General features: G+C 40.6%; 1 protein-coding gene across 6 annotated transcripts in view; it reads left to right on the plus strand.

Annotated features, from left to right (window-relative positions):
• gtdc1 (glycosyltransferase-like domain containing 1) overlaps positions 1–15775 on the plus strand; it is a 369108-nt gene that overhangs the window by 121380 nt on the left and 231953 nt on the right. Inside the window, exon 2 of one of the 6 annotated variants that reach the window (XM_063048617.1) lies at positions 826–901. The exons of the other annotated variants lie outside the window; for them this stretch is intronic. Coding sequence (XP_062904687.1) covers positions 867–901 — 35 coding nt within the window. The 5' untranslated portion in view covers positions 826–866. The remainder of the gene's footprint in view (positions 1–825; positions 902–15775) is intronic. 6 annotated transcript variants of the gene reach the window in all.

Here is a 15775-nt window from a genome sequence, read left to right on the forward strand (position 1 = left end):
CAAGATATATGAAAAGAACTTAACTTGATTGGTTTGTCAAAAGTTGATGCTGAGCTGTATAGCAATTGTAGCGCTGAAAGTGAAACTTGGAGAATTATATAAAATAGTTTACTGCTGATTCATTGTGCTGTTGGGAATTAACATCAAGCATGGAGCACCAAAAGAGCATTTACGTTCTTCAGTAGCATCTCTTCTTTCCCAAGGTTTGTCAATATTATGGCATTGAAGGAAAAATTGAGTGCATGTCCTTTGCTCTCCATTTGCATTACTGCATATTGCTGAGAAACTGTGACACTCTAGCCTTTTGCCTTTATCAAGAAGGCTCCAAAGTAATAACAAGTTAATCATGGCCAGTTTATGTGCTGTGAATGATCAGACAAGGCAGCTAAAATAAGGTGCTAAAAACATGCTGATATGACTGTAACTGTAATTGGAGGGGGAGTTGTAAATCAGAAAGCAGAAGACCTTTAAAATACCTCTGGAAGAACTGCTCCAAAGGTGGATTTTAATGCATCATGGTATAAGGATTAACAGGAACACGAGGCACATCAGTGGAATGAACTTGCAAAAGCAGGTATGTGTGGAGTTTTGATTGCGGAAATTTAGTTTCAATATGCATAATCTTCATTTGGTCCCTAACTATGAGAAAGAAAGTCAAGATGAACTCTTGAAAACTTTGTGTACATTTATTTAAAATTAGTTTTGTATTTCTTTTTTGAATAATGCCCATCAACTGCAAAATAATTATGTCAAAGTACAAAATAAATGTATTATCAAAGTACATGTATGTCACCATATACTACCCTGAGATTCATTTTCTTGCAGGCTTTACAAAGAAGTACAACACAAAGCCAGACCAACAGCCAATGTGCAAAAGAAGACGATCTGTGCACATACACAAGTAATAATAATGAATAATAAGTAATAAGTGGCATTGAGAGCATGAGTTGTATAATCCTTGAAAGTTGGCCCATAGGTTATGAAATCAGTTCAGTGTTGAGGTGAGTGAATTTATACACACTGGTTCAGGAGACTGTTGGTTGAAGGATAATAACTATTTCTGAACCTGGTGATGTGGACTCTAAGGCTTCTGTACCTCTTTCTCAATGGCAGCAGCAAAAAGAGAAAATGGCCAGGATGGTGGAGGTCCTTGATGATGGATGCTGCTTTCCTCTGGAGATTGTAGAGACAGTGAGTTGGTATCTGATCTGGTTGATCTTGGGGATGACCTGTCAGCAAGATGTTGGATAAGTTCATGAAGCATGCTGCATAAATAAAGTTGAATCAATTAGCAACTGGTCAGGGGATGTTTTTATGCTTAGTTTTCCAGGATTTGCAGGTGAGAAGGAAATGAACAATTTCCTTGAAGAATAGAATTAGGTAGCATCTGGATCAAGGCTGGTATCTTCTGAGGATTTAAAAAAAATTAGCTTGAGCATGCATAAATATTGCTGTTCAAGCTCCCAGATTTGAGACCTTTATCGAGTAGTAAAGAAACCACAGAACAATATCACTATATCAATAAATATATATGTTATTTGTTTTATCACTTTAAGGAGCCCTGGAAATTGACAATAAGAAATGTACAGAAAAGATCTCATTGGAGGGGTATGTAAAATTGGTTGTGGCTGTGTATATTGAGAACAAGGCTGAAGTGAACAGAACGTAAATGTTTGGATCATTTTGATCATGGGAATCAGCATTCTGGAAAAATTATTGGATTATTAGCAGAAGTCTGGTCATTAATCCGGAGACATGAGTTTGAATACCACTATTGCAGTTAGTGAGCTTTAAATTTAAGTAGTTAAAGAAATCTGGAATGTAAAAGCTAGTACCAGTAATGTGAAATTACTGCATTGTTGTAAAAATCCATCTGGTTTCCTGATCTCCATTATATAAAAAAAAAAGCTAAAAAGGGAAAGTTTCGTATTGCAGGTTGAGTATTTTGGTTATATACATCTGGAAGAAAATGTTGTGCTGTCTCCTGTAAGTCATTGTTTTGTTGATAGAAGCTACTGAGGGACAAGTGATGCCTCTTCCATCTGGAACTCCAGGCACACCATTTGAAATGATGGTAGGTACGTCCAGTTATGTCACAATTCTGGTGCGTTTCAGTGGTGTGAAATATACCAGAGGGTCCTGTCCGAAATTTTGATAGCCACTTTGTGACAAAGGTTGTAAAAAAAATGGCAAAGTGAAATAGATTCAAAGAACTGTCTTGTGGATATGTGAGGCCACACATGACTTCAGGATACCCTAAAGTGCTTTGTACTTTTGGCTCTCCTTGATGTTTTATGTCTATTTCAGACAGCAAGCCAGCTCTTAGTTTTATGTCTCTACCAAAAAAGTGACAATGCAACAATCTGGGTCCTCCATCAAAGAACTACTCTGGATTAAGACCTGAAGCCTTTTGGAGTGAGACTATAAAAACACAATCTTCTAGCTCAAAGTTAAAGTAATACAATTGAGACACATTATTAAGACAGGTAGGTGCAGTTCATTGTAGGAAATGTAAAGTGCTACATATGCGATACAAGAAAAAAGAAAGGAAATGATTCTCTCATGATAGGATTTTGTATGAGGGAATAAAACAAATGGATATGGATATCCATGTCTATGATTAAATGTGAGAGCTGATAATGGTAATGGATTATTTACATGTTACCCACTTTTAAGAAAAATATTGAACTTCTTAGTTTTCCTACAAAAAGCCCTTTGGTTATCAGAATTTGGTCAATGTCAAACAAAAACTACATAAGCCAGAAGGATAAATTAAGGAATAATAAATAAGAAGCTGCAACTTTTGAAAGCACTTAAAATTATTGCTTCTGATTTAGTTCATCTTCCATTTCTAGCCCAACTCTGATAACTCAAGGTTAGAGGGAAGAGGTGCAGATTGAATACCCCTAATCCAAAATGCTTGGGGCCAGAAGTGTTTTGAATTTTAGATTATTTTTGATTTTGGATTTTTTGGAATATATAATGAGATAGCTTGGGATCCCCATCATTTCCGACTTTGAATTTATGTGCTGCTGGTAAGCAGTCTTTCTCTTACACTTATTCACCACACATATGTACTGATGTAGCCATTCAGTGTGTTAGATTTTTCAGTAGCGACGACCTTTACATAGAAACATAGAAAATAGGTGCAGGAGTAGGCCATTCGGCCCTTCGAGCCTGCACCGCCATTTATTATGATCATGGCTGATCATCCAACTCAGAACCCAGCCTTCCCTCCATACCCCCTGACCCCTGTAGCCACAAGGGCCATATCTAACTTCCTTTTAAACATAGCTAATGAACTGGCCTCAACAGTTTGCTGTGGCAGAGAATTCCACAGATTCACCACTCTCTGTGTGAAGAAGTTTTTCCTAACCTCGGTCCTAAAAGGCTTCCCCTCTATCCTCAAACTGTGACCCCTCGTTCTCGACCTCCCCAACATCGGGAACAATCTTCCTGCATCTAGCCTGTCCAATCCCTTTAGGATCTTATACGTTTCAATCAGATCCCCCCTCAATCTTCTAAATTCCAACGAGTACAAGCCCAGTTCATCCAGTCTTTCTTCATATGAAAGACCTGCCATCCCAGGAATCAATCTGGTGAACCTTCTTTGTACTCCCTCTATGGCAAAGATGTCTTTCCTCAGATTAGGGGACCAAAACTGCACACAATACTCCAGGTGTGGTCTCACCAAGGCCTTGTACAACTGCAGTAGTACCTCCCTGCTCCTGTACTCGAATCCTCTCGCTATAAATGCCAGCATACCGTTCGCCTTTTTCACCGCCTGCTGTACCTGCATGCCCACTTTCAATGACTGGTGTATAATGACACCCAGGTCTCGTTGCACCTCCCCTTTTCCTAATCGGCCACCATTCAGATAATAATCTGTTTTCCTATTTTTGCCACCAAAGTGGATAACTTCACATTTATCCACATTAAATTGCATCTGCCATGAGTTTGCCCACTCACCCAACCTATCCAAGTCACCCTGCATCCTCTTAGCATCCTCCTCACTGCTAACACTGCCACCCAGCTTCGTGTCATCCGCAAACTTGGAGATGCTGCATTTAATTCCCTCATCCAAGTCATTAATATATATTGTAAACAACTGGGGTCCCAGCACTGAGCCTTGCGGTACCCCACTAGTCACCGCCTGCCATTCTGAAAAGGTCCCGTTTATTCCCACTCTTTGCTTCCTGTCTGCTAACCAATTCTCCACCCACACCAATACCTTACCCCCAATACCGTGTGCTTTAAGTTTGCACACTAATCTCCTATGTGGGACCTTGTCAAAAGCCTTTTGAAAATCCAAATATACCACATCCACTGGTTCTCCCCTATCCACTCTACTAGTTACATCCTCAAAAAATTCTATGAGATTCGTCAGACATGATTTTCCTTTCACAAATCCATGCTGACTTTGTCCGATCATTTCACCGCTTTCCAAATGTGCTGTTATCACATCCTTGATAACTGACTCCAGCAGTTTCCCCACCACCGACGTTAGGCTAACCGGCCTATAATTCCCCGGTTTCTCTCTCCCTCCTTTTTTAAAAAGTGGGGTTACATTAGCCACCCTCCAATCCTCAGGAACTAGTCCAGAATCTAACGAGTTTTGAAAAATTATCACTAATGCATCCACTATTTCTTGGGCCACTTCCTTAAGCACTCTGGGATGCAGACCATCTGGCCCTGGGGATTTATCTGCCTTCAATCCCTTCAATTTACCTAACACCACTTCCCTACTAACATGTATTTCGCTCAGTTCCTCCATCTCACTGGACCCTCTGTCCCTTACTATTTCTGGAAGATTATTTATGTCCTCCTTAGTGAAGACAGAACCAAAGTAATTATTCAATTGGTCTGCCATGTCCTTGCTCCCCATAATCAATTCACCTGTTTCTGTTTGCAGGGGACCTACATTTGTCTTTATCAGTCTTTTCCTTTTTACATATCTATAAAAGCTTTTACAGTCCGTTTTTATGTTCTCTGCCAGTTTTCTCTCATAATCTTTTTTCCCCTTCCTAATTAAGCCCTTTGTCCTCCTCTGCTGAACTCTGAATTTCTCCCAGTCCTCAGGTGAGCCACTTTCTCTGGCTAATTTGTATGCTACTTCTTTGGAATTGATACTATCCCTAATTTCTCTTGTCAGCCACGGGTGCACTACCTTCCTTGATTTATTCTTTTGCCAAACTGGGATGAACAATTGTTGTAGTTCATCCATGCAACCTTTAAATGCCTGCCATTGCATATCCACCGTCAATCCTTGAAGTGTCATTTGCCAGTCTATCTTAGCTAATTCATGTCTCATACCTTCAAAGTTACCCCTCTTTAAGTTCAGAACCTTTGTTTCTGAATTAACTACGTCACTCTCCATGTTAATGAAGAATTCCACCATATTATGGTCACTCTTACCCAAGGGGCCTCTCACGACAAGATCGCTAATTAACCCTTCCTCATTGCTCAAAACCCAGTCCAGAATAGCCTGCTCTCTAGTCGGTTCCTCGACATGTTGGTTCAAAAAACCATCCCGCATACATTCCAAGAAATCCTCTTCCTCAGCACCTTTACCAATTTGGTTCACCCAGTCTACATGTAGATTGAAGTCACCCATTATAACTGCTGTTCCTTTATTGCACACATTTCTAATTTCCTGTTTAATACCATCTCCGACCTCACTACTACTGTTAGGTGGCCTGTACACAACTCCCACCAGCGTCTTCTGCCCCTTAGTGTTACGCAGCTCTACCCATATCGATTCCACATCTTCCCGGCTTATGTCCTTCCTTTCTATTGCGTTAATCTCTTTTTTAACCAGCAACGCCACCCCACCTCCCCTTCCTTCGTGTCTATCCCTCCTGAATATTGAATATCCCTGAACGTTGAGCTCCCATCCCTGGTCACCCTGGAGCCATGTCTCTGTGATCCCAACTATATCATAATCATTAATAACAATCTGCACTTTCAATTCATCCACCTTATTACGAATGCTCCTTGCATTGACACATAAAGCCTTCAGGCACTCTTTTACAACTCTCTTAGCCCTTTTTAATGCTTGCCCTGGATTTGTCGGCCTGCCACTTTTACTTTTCCCCTTTGTACTTTTTGCTTCTACGCTCACTTTACACCCCTCTGTCTCTCTGCACTGGTTCCCATCCCTCTGTTGTGAACTAACCTCCTCACACCTAGCCGCTTTAATTTGATTCCCACCCCCCAACCATTCTAGTTTAAAGTCACCTCAGTAGCCCCCGCTAATCTCCCTGCCAGGATATTGGTCCCCCGAGGATTTAAGTGTAACCCGTCCTTTTTTACAAACTTGTCAATGAATATCTCTGCTGCTTCATAATTAACAGACACTTTATGGCCACAAACCTTTAAAAATTTAATGCTGTGCTTTTTCTTACACTTCTGCAACCAGCCTGCTGAATGTTTACAATTGCCTTCGATTTTCAGTTTGTTGTGATATATCCTTGCTTGTTTCATGATCATTGTACCATTAAGCAGCATACGTTCACAATGACGCTGACAAATCCACTCTTTGCATACACAATCGAGATCTTCATTGTTCACTTTATGCACTGTTTTTATACTTTTCATTAACTTCTGTTCATTACATATGAGGTCACTTCTCAGAACAGTCTGTTGAGCACAGAGACCTGCACATTGCCTGGAAACGTCCCCGTGTCTTGTGGAATTTTCCATTTGTGACGTGATGTCAGAGCTGAAGAAGATTTTGGAGGTTTTCAGATTTTGGAATTTTGGATAAGGGCTACTCAAATTGCATATGTTTGTGGGAGCATCAAAATGTTTGGGAACATAGCCTAGCCACAGTGGTCTGGATACTTTGTTAAATATGGTTAATCTCAGTTAATACAGTGAAGTGCTGATTCTTGACACTGTCCCAAATCCATGTGACTTAGGATGTTGACTGCTTTATGAGAAGTTTGATTGATGTCTATGTACAGTGATTACTTGAGAAAATCCAAGTTGATAAAGTTGATATTGCAATGCAATAGAAGTTGAAGGGTTATTTCATTGTCAAAGTAAAGATGTATATAGCGCCTCTTTGTTATAGTCACTCCAGTTTCCTGTTATAATCTATGTTTTGCATTGGTACTGTTTAGCGAATCCCATGGATTTCCAAGTCAATCAGTTAAATATTTTATTAAAATTGTTAGCCCAAGTTAACAAATTAAATTTATTGAAACTTCAGAGAATTTATTTGATATGGTAAAATTAGGATAATTTGACCTAATTGGAGAGACCTTGTGTCTGCACACTATGTTCCTTGTAGGATCCTAATATAAAGCATAGGGTACAGAGCACATGATCACTGAACTGTCATTCTTACAAAAATAATTTTATATTTTGACATTTTAATGGTTCTTTTCTGTTGATGTAGATTTAGATGTCCTTTTACAAGATAAAGGATCAAAAATTAAGCTGCTCAAATATGAGAAGTACTTCTTTGTTGTTACTTAAAGTGATGCCACATTAATGCTTTAAATGACCGAACCTTGACTTCCGATGGTAGAATGAATCAGAATCAGGTTTAATATCACTGGCACATGTCGTGACATTTGTTGACTTTGTGTCAGCAGTACAATGCAATATATAATTGCAGAAAAAAGCTGTTACAGAAAGTATATGTAAATTAGATAAATAAGTATTGCAAAAGATAGAAATTAAAAATTTGTGAGGTACTGTTCATGAGTTCAGTGTCCATTCAGAAATTGGATGGCAGAGGGGAAGAAACTGTTCCTGAATCACTGAGTGCTGCCTTAAGGCTCCTATATCTCCTCCCTGATGGTAGCGATGAGAACCAGACATGACCTGAGTGATAGGGGCCCCTCATGTTGGATGCCGCTTTTTTGAGGCATTGCTCCTTGAAGGTGTCCTGGATGCTACAGGTTAGTGCTCATGTTGGAGCTGATTAAGTTTACAACTCTGCGCAGCTTACTTCGATCCTGTCCCCAAAGTATTTGTAATTCCATGAGCAAGTTAGATTACTGCGGATCCAGTAACCCTCATGTGAAATTATTTGTTGTGCCTGGGGTCCTTGTTCGCAGAGGACAATTTCAGTTATTTTCAGCAAATTTATTTATAATTTCATGGGAGGTTAAGGCTGCCTTTAATGTTAGAAAATTAAGATTATTGCGGCCAAGCAGAGTTCTATAAAAATATTAATTTTATGTATAAATGACCATCTGAAAAAAAGATAATTTCAACGCCTACACAAAAATGTAATTTCTGTTTTTTTTTTGGGGGGGGTCAGAGCGTCTGGCAAGAATTCACTAAAGGGACCAATGGAGTCTCCAAGGGCTTAATTAGATCGAAAAGTGGGGTTTCCCAACCTGGGAATCATGAACTTCTTGGTTATTGGTAAGGCTCCTTGGCATAACGAAGATTGGGAACCCCTGATACAAAGTATTCTGTGTCACCGGAGCCTTTACTCAAGCATTTCACTGCTTTAAAAACTTCAAATCCTGATGAAAACTCTCAGCCCAAAATGTCGTCTGTTTATTCATTTCCATAGATGCTGCCTGACCTGCTGTATTCCTCCAGCATTTTGTGTGTGTTGCTTTAGTTTTCCAGCATCTGCAGAATTTCTCGTGTTTATGTTAAATGTATGTTCAAATAGTCAAAATAGATTTGCTTTACAGCACCACACGCAAAATGCTAGAGGAGCTCAGCAGGTCAGCCAGCATCTATGGAAGTGAATAAACACTGGAGGATCCAGGCCAAGATCCTTCTTCAGGATTTATTAATTTCCATAGATGCAGTCTAATCTGCTGAGTTCCTGCAGCATTTTGTGTGTTGCTTTGGATTTCCAGCATCTGCAGACTTTCTCATGTTTATGTTAAATGCATGTTCAAATGGTCAGAGTTGATTTGCTTTGTCCTTTGGGTCTAATAATGACATGTACCACTCCCTCCATTTGTCCGGATCTGTTAAAAGATTATTGATTTGTTGGAGATCATACCACTCTGTATAAAGAAACTTCCATATTTTGAAGAAAAATGTGCAAATACACCTTTATGAAATATTAGTAAACACTCTTCTGCCATGGATAGACAGATCTTTAAATTCCACTTCTTAAAACACTTGTTCAAGGATGTATAATTTCATTTTATTTTGTCAAGCAGTCACAGGATTTATAGTTTCTTTTTCTTTGTGTGATACATGCTATCTGTTTTCAGATCAGGCTCACAATTTGAAGGAACAAGAGGATGCAGAAAACTGGAGTTCAAGAAACCGACATCACTGTTCTTTTCTGATCCCATCCAATTCCGATGTGCAGTTATTTTCAAAATTTCAGTTAACCGCTTTATTTTGTCAAAACGTAGGACAGTAAAGCACAATTGGTCAGATTTCCATCAAGTTGGGACAAAAAAGTTACAACACAATCAACTATGTAGCAGAAACCTTTCAATATCAGACATTTATTTCCATATCTTTATTTTGCTAAATCTTTAGCAATAGGATATTGAAGGTAATGGATGTAGATTTATTTTAAAGTCATTTAAGTTTGAGTTGTTATCAGCTTTAATATTCTTTCAACAGCACAGTGTAGTTTTTGTTTTCTTTGGGAAATCCATGATTGTCCAGAGCTATTTCTTCTTTGCCACCAACAAAGACCAGATTGAATTGAATCTCAGACTGGATGAACAGAGTTTTAGTTCTGGATACTCTTCAACACTGATTGGAGTAAAAGCTTCTCTTTCCTCTTCTGAGCCTTTGAAAATTTTGTGGCAAAGTCAGCCTTTATAATTTGGCAATTCACTATCCAGCATTTGAGGAATCCAACCAAATCCAAACCAATTCTTGTTTGAATACTGTATGTGCTGTTTCTTACAATTGTTATTGAAGTTTAAGGAAAGACACATTCCTCTATTGTCTCCTTGCCTAATAGTAGTGCTCCAAATACTGTTCCTTCTGAACTTGTTCGTATCTGGAATCTATCTTGTCTAGATGACAGAGATTGACAGAAGCTATGAATTTAATTAACAGACCACTTGAGTTATGTCTGTTAGTCGAGAATGATGGAACAAAAAAGCTAGCTCGTTGAACAGCATCTGTGTTGGGTGGGGGTACCCAGCGTGAGACCCTGCAATCAGGACTGGGGAGGGGAGGGAGAGGGGAGAGGGGAGAGGAGAGAGGAGAGAGGAGAGAGGAGAGAGGGAGATTATATATATAAATAATTGGTAAGATGGGGGACAGTGCTGTTGGTGGGCAGTAGATGATTAAAGAAGGTGACGAATAATGAGCAGATGGACCCAGGTGAAGGAGAGGAAAGGGTGGAGTTGGAAAACAGAGGCAGATGTGTGATAGATGGAAGCAGACAAGGTATGAGAAGCAGGTGGAACTCCCCTTGATTCATCCTCTCCCACTCCCTTTCACTTTATTTCCATATCGTCCTTGCACTTCCTGATTTCATCTACCTTGCTAGCTACACATTTCACCCACCCAATTCTCTCCCCATCTGATTCCACCTGCCCTTCATTTCTTCCCAATGCTCCCCTTTATCACCTTCCCGACTTATCGGAACTCATCACTGGTTGTCCATGTGTTCCCACCTTTTGTATCAACCTCAACCAGGTTTCTCCCCCTTCACTCTTTCCAACACCCGCCTGGCTTCATCCAGCTCTTGTGCCTTACCTATGTCCACCTGCCTCTATCTGTCAAATGCACCGAGCCCCCTTCTCCACTGGACTCGATCTGCCTGCCACTCTTCACCCTTCCTGCCTTGCTCCTCCTCCTCCTCTGTATACTGGAAATCTTCCATCTGCATTTAGTCCTGATGCAGAGTCTCCACTGAAAATATCAACAATTCCTTTCTCATCATAGGTGCTGCTGCTCCCACAGTGTGCCTGTTACTCCAGTTATAGTCCCTTATGTCCACAATAGTAAATGTTACTTGGTGAATGTCATGTGATCTTCTAATCTATGTTATTATGAGGTGACTTTAAACTAGAATGGTTGGGGGGTGGGAATCAAATTAAAGCGGCTAGGTGTGAGGAGGTTAGTTCACAACAGAGGGATGGGAACCAGTGCAGAGAGACAGAGGGGTGTAAAGTGAGCGTAGAAGCAAAAAGTACAAAGGGGAAAAGTAAAAGTGGCAGGCCGACAAATCCAGGGCAAGCATTAAAAAGGGCTAAGAGAGTTGTAAAAGAGTGCCTGAAGGCTTTATGTGTCAATGCAAGGAGCATTCGTAATAAGGTGGATGAATTGAAAGTGCAGATTGTTATTAATGATTATGATATAGTTGGGATCACAGAGACATGGCTCCAGGGTGACCAGGGATGGGAGCTCAACGTTCAGGGATATTCAATATTCAGGAGGGATAGACACGAAGGAAGGGGAGGTGGGGTGGCGTTGCTGGTTAAAAAAGAGATTAACGCAATAGAAAGGAAGGACATAAGCCGGGAAGATGTGGAATCGATATGGGTAGAGCTGCGTAACACTAAGGGGCAGAAGACGCTGGTGGGAGTTGTGTACAGGCCACCTAACAGTAGTAGTGAGGTCGGAGATGGTATTAAACAGGAAATTAGAAATGTGTGCAATAAAGGAACAGCAGTTATAATGGGTGACTTCAATCTACATGTAGACTGGGTGAACCAAATTGGTAAAGGTGCTGAGGAAGAGGATTTCTTGGAATGTATGCGGGATGGTTTTTTGAACCAACATGTCGAGGAACCGACTAGAGAGCAGGCTATTCTGGACTGGGTTTTGAGCAATGAGGAAGGGTTAATTAGCGATCTTGTCGTGAGAGGCCCCTTGGGTAAGAGTGACCATAATATGGTGGAATTCTTCATTAACATGGAGAGTGACGTAGTTAATTCAGAAACAAAGGTTCTGAACTTAAAGAGGGGTAACTTTGAAGGTATGAGACATGAATTAGCTAAGATAGACTGGCAAATGACACTTCAAGGATTGACGGTGGATATGCAATGGCAGGCATTTAAAGGTTGCATGGATGAACTACAACAATTGTTCATCCCAGTTTGGCAAAAGAATAAATCAAGGAAGGTAGTGCACCCGTGGCTGACAAGAGAAATTAGGGATAGTATCAATTCCAAAGAAGTAGCATACAAATTAGCCAGAGAAAGTGGCTCACCTGAGGACTGGGAGAAATTCAGAGTTCAGCAGAGGAGGACAAAGGGCTTAATTAGGAAGGGGAAAAAAGATTATGAGAGAAAACTGGCAGAGAACATAAAAACGGACTGTAAAAGCTTTTATAGATATGTAAAAAGGAAAAGACTGATAAAGACAAATGTAGGTCCCCTGCAAACAGAAACAGGTGAATTGATTATGGGGAGCAAGGACATGGCAGACCAATTGAATAATTACTTTGGTTCTGTCTTCACTAAGGAGGACATAAATAATCTTCCAGAAATAGTAAGGGACAGAGGGTCCAGTGAGATGGAGGAACTGAGCGAAATACATGTTAGTAGGGAAGTGGTGTTAGGTAAATTGAAGGGATTGAAGGCAGATAAATCCCCAGGGCCAGATGGTCTGCATCCCAGAGTGCTTAAGGAAGTGGCCCAAGAAATAGTGGATGCATTAGTGATAATTTTTCAAAACTCGTTAGATTCTGGACTAGTTCCTGAGGATTGGAGGGTGGCTAATGTAACCCCACTTTTTAAAAAAGGAGGGAGAGAGAAACCGGGGAATTATAGGCCGGTTAGCCTAACGTCGGTGGTGGGGAAACTGCTGGAGTCAGTTATCAAGGATGTGATAACAGCACATTTGGAAAGCGGTGAAATGATCGGACAAAGTCAGCATGGATTTGTGAAAGGAAAATCATGTCTGACGAATCTCATAGAATTTTTTGAGGATGTAACTAGTAGAGTGGATAGGGGAGAACCAGTGGATGTGGTATATTTGGATTTTCAAAAGGCTTTTGACAAGGTCCCACATAGGAGATTAGTGTGCAAACTTAAAGCACACGGTATTGGGGGTAAGGTATTGGTGTGGGTGGAGAATTGGTTAGCAGACAGGAAGCAAAGAGTGGGAATAAACGGGACCTTTTCAGAATGGCAGGCGGTGACTAGTGGGGTACCGCAAGGCTCAGTGCTGGGACCCCAGTTGTTTACAATATATATTAATGACTTGGATGAGGGAATTAAATGCAGCATCTCCAAGTTTGCGGATGACACGAAGCTGGGTGGCAGTGTTAGCAGTGAGGAGGATGCTAAGAGGATGCAGGGTGACTTGGATAGGTTGGGTGAGTGGGCAAACTCATGGCAGATGCAATTTAATGTGGATAAATGTGAAGTTATCCACTTTGGTGGCAAAAATAGGAAAACAGATTATTATCTGAATGGTGGCCGATTAGGAAAAGGGGAGGTGCAACGAGACCTGGGTGTCATTATACACCAGTCATTGAAAGTGGGCATGCAGGTACAGCAGGCGGTGAAAAAGGCGAACGGTATGCTGGCATTTATAGCGAGAGGATTCGAGTACAGGAGCAGGGAGGTACTACTGCAGTTGTACAAGGCCTTGGTGAGACCACACCTGGAGTATTGTGTGCAGTTTTGGTCCCCTAATCTGAGGAAAGACATCTTTGCCATAGAGGGAGTACAAAGAAGGTTCACCAGATTGATTCCTGGGATGGCAGGTCTTTCATATGAAGAAAGACTGGATGAACTGGGCTTGTACTCGTTGGAATTTAGAAGATTGAGGGGGGATCTGATTGAAACGTATAAGATCCTAAAGGGATTGGACAGGCTAGATGCAGGAAGATTGTTCCCGATGTTGGGGAGGTCGAGAACGAGGGGTCACAGTTTGAGGATAGAGGGGAAGCCTTTTAGGACCGAGGTTAGGAAAAACTTCTTCACACAGAGAGTGGTGAATCTGTGGAATTCTCTGCCACAGCAAACTGTTGAGGCCAGTTCATTAGCTATGTTTAAAAGGAAGTTAGATATGGCCCTTGTGGCTACAGGGGTCAGGGGGTATGGAGGGAAGGCTGGGTTCTGAGTTGGATGATCAGCCATGATCATAATAAATGGCAGTGCAGGCTCGAAGGGCCGAATGGCCTACTCCTGCACCTATTTTCTATGTTTCTATGTTTCTATGTTTCTATGTTACAGCTTCAGAATTTCAATAGAAACCAATTCCTCCACTTTATTATCAATTATCAACTTTTTTTGTTTGTTTCTGCAACACTAATAGCGAATAGTCAAGAAGGAATTACTGAATCTTATGTTAGAAAGAAGCCTAGCTGTACACCTGCAGTTGTAAAACAACTATTGAAAGATTTTTATCCTCAGTTTAGAGAGGTAAACCTGGTCTCTCCAACTCAGCAGCTGTCCTGGACCAGGAAACAAAATAATTTTAAGATGACAGCTTATTAAACACCGATAGATAGAGATCTGCAAAAAGAGTCTTAAATCGAAGAATCTCAACTTTTATTAATTGACCTTTTTAAAAAGTACTGAATATGATAGTTTAATAACATCATTAAACTCGCAAACAAGTCGTTGTCTTAATTTCTTGAGGGATTAAAAGGAAAAGTGAAGTTTTTTAAAACATGTACCTGAGGTAGTATAGACCACACTTGGAGAACTTCTGTACAGGCTTAGTGCCAAATTATAGAAACACTAACTGGGATGTAAAACAGTTTTCAAAGATTGTACCAAACACTTAACATCACACCCATTAGGAAAGGATCACCTTTCTGCATTTCTTTATTTTTTATAAAAAGGTTGAGTAGTGTTCAAATTATAAGTATTTTGATAGAGTGGTCACAGAGCAAATGTTTCCATTTGGGAGTTGGGTGTGGTAATAAAACTTGGGACTATCAATATAAATGGAGAGTTTAACAGAACTTTTCTGACCAAAAAGTGGCCTGATTGTGGAGCCTGAAACCACAGGGAGTGATTGAGGTGAATGTTGTGGATGAATTTAGTGAGAAGTTGCCTATTTCTGAGGGGAAAGGAATGAAGATTACACTAATATTTTGATGAGCCAGAATGGGAAGAAGATAATAAAGGCTGGCTGGTATTGGTTGGCTAGGATAGCTTTATCTGTTTCTCGGCTCTCCTTATCTGCGAGTTCCGCATGCGCGAATTCAACCAACCGCGAATCGGGAAAACCCAGAAGTTCTCTCTCCAGCACTCGTTGTTCGAGCATTGTTTGGTCGCTACTTTGTTTCTGTGAAAAAAAATGGCTCCTAAAAAGCAATTACGTGGTCAAAGCAATTCCTCAAAGGCTAAGAGGGAGTGTAAAGTGCTATCTCTCACCGAGAAATTAGAAATATTAGATCTTTTGAAAAGTGGCATGTCGCATTCCAAAGTGAGCCGTGAGGTCGGTAAGAATGAATTGAGCATTCGTACAATAAAGCAGAAAGAAGCTGAAATTCGTGGACGTGTTAGTGCTAGGGATGGCTGGCTGGCTATGTAAAGCACTACAGCCTCAAGAACTTAAAGATCACGGGAGAATCAGCATCGGTATTCCCAGAAGAGCTATGATGGTTGCATCTGTACTGAACATGTACAGACTTTTTTTCTTGTCATTATTCCCTGAACAATACAGTACAACAACTATTTACGTAGCATTTACATTGTATTAGGTATTATAAGTCAACGGAACAGAAACACTGCGGGCGACGGGTCCTGTGCTGCCCTGGGTCCTAAAGTGTACCTGCACTGAGACAGAATAAGTGACTTGAGCATCCACTTTTTTTGGTATCTGCGGGGGGTCTCGGAACCAATCCCTCGCAGATAAGGAGGGCCGACTGTATATTTCTAATTATAAGGTGTCTGTGTGTGAT

Source organism: Mobula hypostoma, chromosome 5, assembly GCF_963921235.1.
Source record: "Mobula hypostoma chromosome 5, sMobHyp1.1, whole genome shotgun sequence".
NCBI lineage: Eukaryota > Metazoa > Chordata > Chondrichthyes > Myliobatiformes > Myliobatidae > Mobula > Mobula hypostoma.